This window comes from Trypanosoma cruzi, genomic scaffold (genome assembly GCF_000209065.1).
Source record: "Trypanosoma cruzi strain CL Brener 1047053517091 genomic scaffold, whole genome shotgun sequence".
Classification (NCBI taxonomy): Eukaryota; Euglenozoa; class Kinetoplastea; order Trypanosomatida; family Trypanosomatidae; genus Trypanosoma; species Trypanosoma cruzi.
Genome location: NW_001849308.1, coordinates 33,479 through 38,226, shown reverse-complemented (window position 1 = coordinate 38,226; position 4,748 = coordinate 33,479). Strand labels below are relative to the sequence as shown.

General features: G+C 49.5%; 2 protein-coding genes across 2 annotated transcripts, besides 6 other annotated features; both read left to right on the top strand.

Annotated features, from left to right (window-relative positions):
• On the top strand, positions 1-651 carry Tc00.1047053511333.10 (calpain-like cysteine peptidase, putative; the record flags this gene model as incomplete). The annotated part of the gene is made up of 1 exon (XM_798662.1): positions 1-651. A coding segment is annotated over one exon (651 nt), but the record flags the coding sequence as incomplete, so codon positions are not given.
• Positions 1-4,748: a sequence feature (heterozygous, Esmeraldo-like haplotype).
• Positions 653-729: a sequence feature (T-rich).
• Positions 1,422-1,447: a microsatellite.
• Positions 2,005-2,035: a sequence feature (AT_rich).
• Positions 2,089-2,109: a sequence feature (AT_rich).
• Positions 2,500-2,554: a sequence feature (CT-rich).
• Positions 2,564-4,748, top strand: Tc00.1047053511333.4 (cytoskeleton-associated protein CAP5.5, putative; the record flags this gene model as incomplete). The annotated part of the gene is made up of 1 exon (XM_798664.1): positions 2,564-4,748. A coding segment is annotated over one exon (2,185 nt), but the record flags the coding sequence as incomplete, so codon positions are not given.

The window sequence follows — 4,748 nt, the reverse complement described above, 5'->3', positions numbered from 1 at the left end:
TGGATGGAGTGGAGTGACATTTCGCGGCTCTTTTCCTCCGGGGGTGTCTGCATGGTGCGGAGGAAATGGTTTGACTACCGCATCCGCGGTTTCTTTCAAGGCCCCACGCCGAACTTTTTCCTTGAGGTGGTGGCGAAGCGAGAAGTGGACGCATTTTTGACGCTCTCGCAGCGCGATAACCGCGGCCTACCGGGGGAGGACCCCGACGCGCTCTACAAGGGCCTTCTCATCAGCGTCTCCCGCTACCACTCGGAGACGGACACACACGTGCTGCACGCCAACAGCACGCTTGACCCGGAGGCACCGTCGCAAGACGCCTGCAGTTTTTACTTCACCCGAGATGTGGGCATGTGGGTGAGGTTTCTGCCAGAGCACTCACCGTATTACGTCTTCCCGCGTGTCGGGGAAAATTCAGCGGAATCGATGAAGGCCTTCACGTTGGGGCTTCTCTCGCGGCGGAAAGTGGGAAAAGGCGGGCTGCATGTGAATTTTAGGCGGTTGTCGACGTCAGAAAAGCCACTGGAGATCGGAATGCAGGCCGCATTGCACGCCGCACAACCGCAGCGTATGAGTTTTCAATACAAAAAACCCAAACGACCCGCTGTGCTCCGTGAGGGTGTGTCCATACAAGACTCGAAGAAAGTAACGTAGGAAAATTAGAAAAAAAAAAGAGAGATGGAGGAAGAGGAAAAAAAAAAAAAAATGGTAATAAATAAAAAGAAATAATAATTAAGACGCTATTAGCGATTTTTTTTTTGTCTCTTTCCCTTCTATTTATTAGGCAATCACGCTAACGATGGTATTAACCGTTATCTTTGTGGGCTCACCACACGATTTTATGGACTTGGTTATATTTGTGTGTCCTTTTCTTTTTTTTGGGGGGGGTTGTATGGGGGGGGGGTTCTTGTTTCTTTCCACGTGGCTATATTGAACAAATGGGCGTTGTAGAGATTGAAAGAAGGTACGGGGGATGGCCTTGACGTTGGCCAAAAAGACTTATACCAAGCCGTGTATCTTACAGCTAGAGGGACTGCATGCATTTTGCCTTTTTTTGTTTTTGTTTTTTCCTACGTACTATTACTTCCAATTCTGTACGTATGCGGGAAGAGTGTGTGGCCCAACGGTGCTAGGAAAGAAAAAGAATGTGTGCTTTGTTTAATCAATCTATTTGTTCTCCGGGGAATAAAATCATTGTTTTTTTGTTGTTGCTTTTCTTCAGAAATACCGCGCTGGGGGGCAGTGAGTAAAACTTCTCTTTTCGTTTCCCCCACCCCCTTTCCAGCCGGCCCACCCTCTTTTTTTGTGCTTCACGCGGAGGGGCTCTGCAACCACCGGACACTTTTAAAAACGCTGCCACCTCGTGGGCTCGCGATGTGCCCGGTTGTGGTGGATGGATGTATGAGCCCGTTGGTCCACTGCTCTGTGTGTGTGTGTGTGTGTGTGTGTGGCTGTGCTGGACAGGTGTCGCTTGAGGCGTGAGGGGATGTTGGGTGCATTGAGCCCGACTGTTTGCCTTCTCTTGTTGTCTGCTCGCACTCTCTGCAGGAAGGAAGGAAGAAGGGGACCGTGCCTCATCCGGCTGCACATTCACTGTTTTTACTGCCTGCCGGCTTTTCTCCCTCATTTTTTTTTCTGCCTATTTCCCCATAATGTGCCAGTCATTTTTTTATGTGTGTTTTAGTTCAAATTGTTGAGTTGAGCGTATGTTTTGTTTTGCGGTACGCGGGTGTGTATGTGGGAGGAGAAGGGCGTTTCTGCGAGAATTACAGGAGGAGTTTTAATCAAAATTAGCCGCAATTTCTTTTATTTTTATTTTTAATGTTTCCGCCTACAGCCTTGGGGTGTCTCTTTCTTTTTTCTTTCTTTTTTTGGTTTAGCGACGCAGGGGTTACGAGGGGTGGATGTTTATTTAGCGTGAAGGCGTGCCAGTTTGTGCGGTATCGATGCGATTTGTTTTTGTTTGTTTCTGTGGAAATGAAATCTCTTGTCTTCATTCCACACCTGTTTTTTTTTCTAATTTTTTAATTTTTATTTTGTTTGTTTGTGTGCATAAGCGCATGCAGTTAATGTGCGTCTATGCATGCGCTCTTATTATTTTTTATTTTTTTTGTCTTTTATGGCGCCCTATACGCCGGTTTGTCTCCAATAAACATGCGTGCCCCCTTTCCCCTTCTACCCCCATCTTTATTTGTATGGTTGCATGATTGCATGCATGCACACACACACAAAAAAAAAAAAAAAAAAGGAACAAATTATTGTTTATAATTTTTTTTTGTTACAAATCCGAGTTATTACAAATTGAAAACCAAAAAACAAAAACAAAAAAGATAATATTATTGCTGTTTAACAAGAGAAACGGTGAATTTTGGCGATTACTAAGCGTTAGTCGACAAATAAATTAAAAGGGGGAGAAAAAAAACAGGAAAAAAAAGGAAAAAGACCGCACGTTGAGGAAAGAAGGTGCAGGCGGTTATTATCACAAAGTGTGAGAATTAATTTAAAAGATAAAACAAAAAAACAAGAAGAAGAAGAAGGAGGAGGAGGAACAGAGGAATTTGACACGATGGGCTGCTGCGCTTCGAAGGAAAAGCAACCGAGGCCGGAGGCCGCTGCGGGGCCCACCGCGAAGCCCACTGCCGCCACCAAAGGGGACACGTCAAAGGCCCCCGCCCAGGCGCCCACGGAGGATGTTGTGAAGGTCGAGGGGGTGGTCCAGAAACGGGCAACTGTGCCGGAGGAGGTGCTGGAGCGATTAAGGCGAGTGATGGAGGCACGGCAGGCAACCTACAAGTATGGAAAGTGCACCGTGGAGGGTGGCGAGGGCTCCTCCTTTTTTCCTCCCCGAGGACTCTGCCACCTCATTAAGAAGGACGACACGTGGTTCCTACATAACGACACCATGAATTATGAGATGCATGTGAATTGCAAATTTAGCCCGGACTCCAGCGTCATTCCTCTCGGCTCCTCCATAAAAAAAGATGAGGAGGACGGCTCGGCTATTGTCTCTGCTGTGGTGTATCCCCTTGATACGGTTGAGTTCTTGTGTGGGGAAAAGGGAATGTACAGGTCGGATGTATTTGCGCAGGCACTCTCAGAGGAGTACCGGCAGGGCCTTCAGGTCCTCACCCAAGCTGCCACGGAGGAGCTGCAAAGAGTTATAGAATTGGCAGACGGCTCGGTTGACGAAGAAGGAATACTTTCCAAATGTATTGAAACAAGCACCCCTTATGTGGATCTGAGCTTTCAGCCCTCTGAAAAGATGCTTTACCGCCCCGATGTAGATGGCCGGCCCATTGCAGCGGTGGAGATCAGAAGGTCAACGGAATGTCACGGTGTAAACCGGAGAAAAGTTGATGCCATTTGTGGCACTGTCATTCCGCAGTGCATTGATCCTGGTCATTTGTGTGATAATTGGCTTATGTGTGCGGTGGCTGCCTTGGCAGAGGATGAGGAGCGTGTAAAGGAGATGTTTGCGCTTTGTAAACCAGAAGAAACGCACCTCGGTGCATATCGTGTTTCTCTCAACAAGAACGGGTGGTGGAAGAATGTTCTGTTAGACGATTTTTTGCCCACTGTTAATGAAGTTCCATGCTTCGCACGTGTGCTGGACGATCCATCGGAGTTGTGGGTGTCACTATTACAAAAGGCGTACGCCAAATTGCACGGATCGTACTCCAGCATCACGGGCGGGGATGCCTCACATGCCCTACGGGACTTCACAGGCGCTCCATCGTACCGTTTTGATGAGGCGTGGGTGAACGCCACCAAGGGGTATGGGGGTGTTAATGAGCTGCTGGGCAAACTCACACGCTACCTGGAGGCTGGTAACATTGTTCTTTTGAACACACCCGCGGGGAAGAGCACCAAGCAGAATGCAAAGCCCGGCTTGAGGGACGGTTACACGTACTGCCTGAAGGAGGTACGTCAGTTCCAAAATTTTGGCATTACGATGCTAAAAATTCAAAACCCGTGGGAGCCGACGGAGCCGTGGACAGGGGCATGGTGTGCGGGCAGCAGCGACTGGGACCAGTACGAGGAGGTGCGTCTTGTCTGTAATCCGGACTTTTCTATAAACGATGGGTCCTTCTGGATGGAGTGGAGCGACGCCACCAAGCAGTTTGACGGATGCAGCGTCGTATTGCTGTCACGAGATCCGGTGTATGACTACCGCGTGCGTGGTGAATTCAGTTACGTGGAACCCAATGTTGTCCTGATGGTGCGTGCCGCCGAGCCCGTGGAGGTGATGCTCACTCTCACGCAGTTGGATAAGCGAGGTGTGCCTTTGGATATGCCGGATGCGCGGCACTCCCCGTTGATGATCAGCGTCTCACGTGCCGAGGGCAATAAGCAGCTGGTGCACAAGAACAGCTCGGGTGATCCGGAGTCACCTAGCGATGCGTTCACGTTTGTCGTTTCTCGCGAAGTTGCCATGAATTACAAATTTGAGCCGAGCGAAGGGCCGTACTTTGTGCTTCCCCGCATTCACCGCAAGGGAACATCGGAGGGACGGCAGAAGGAGTTTGTTATCGGCATTCGTTCCTCCACGCCGCTGGACGGGAAGCTCGACATTCAGTTCACGAAACTCAGCGCCACCAACCCCGCGCTGCACAACCGCGTGTTGTTTGTCGTGGAGGACGCAGGCGAAGTCATTCGGCCGCTGCAGAAGAAAATGCCGGGAGAGGCGGCAGTGACAAGCGCCGGGAGTAAGTTGTCCACAGCGATGATCCCTGAGAAGCAGGAAGAAGAAA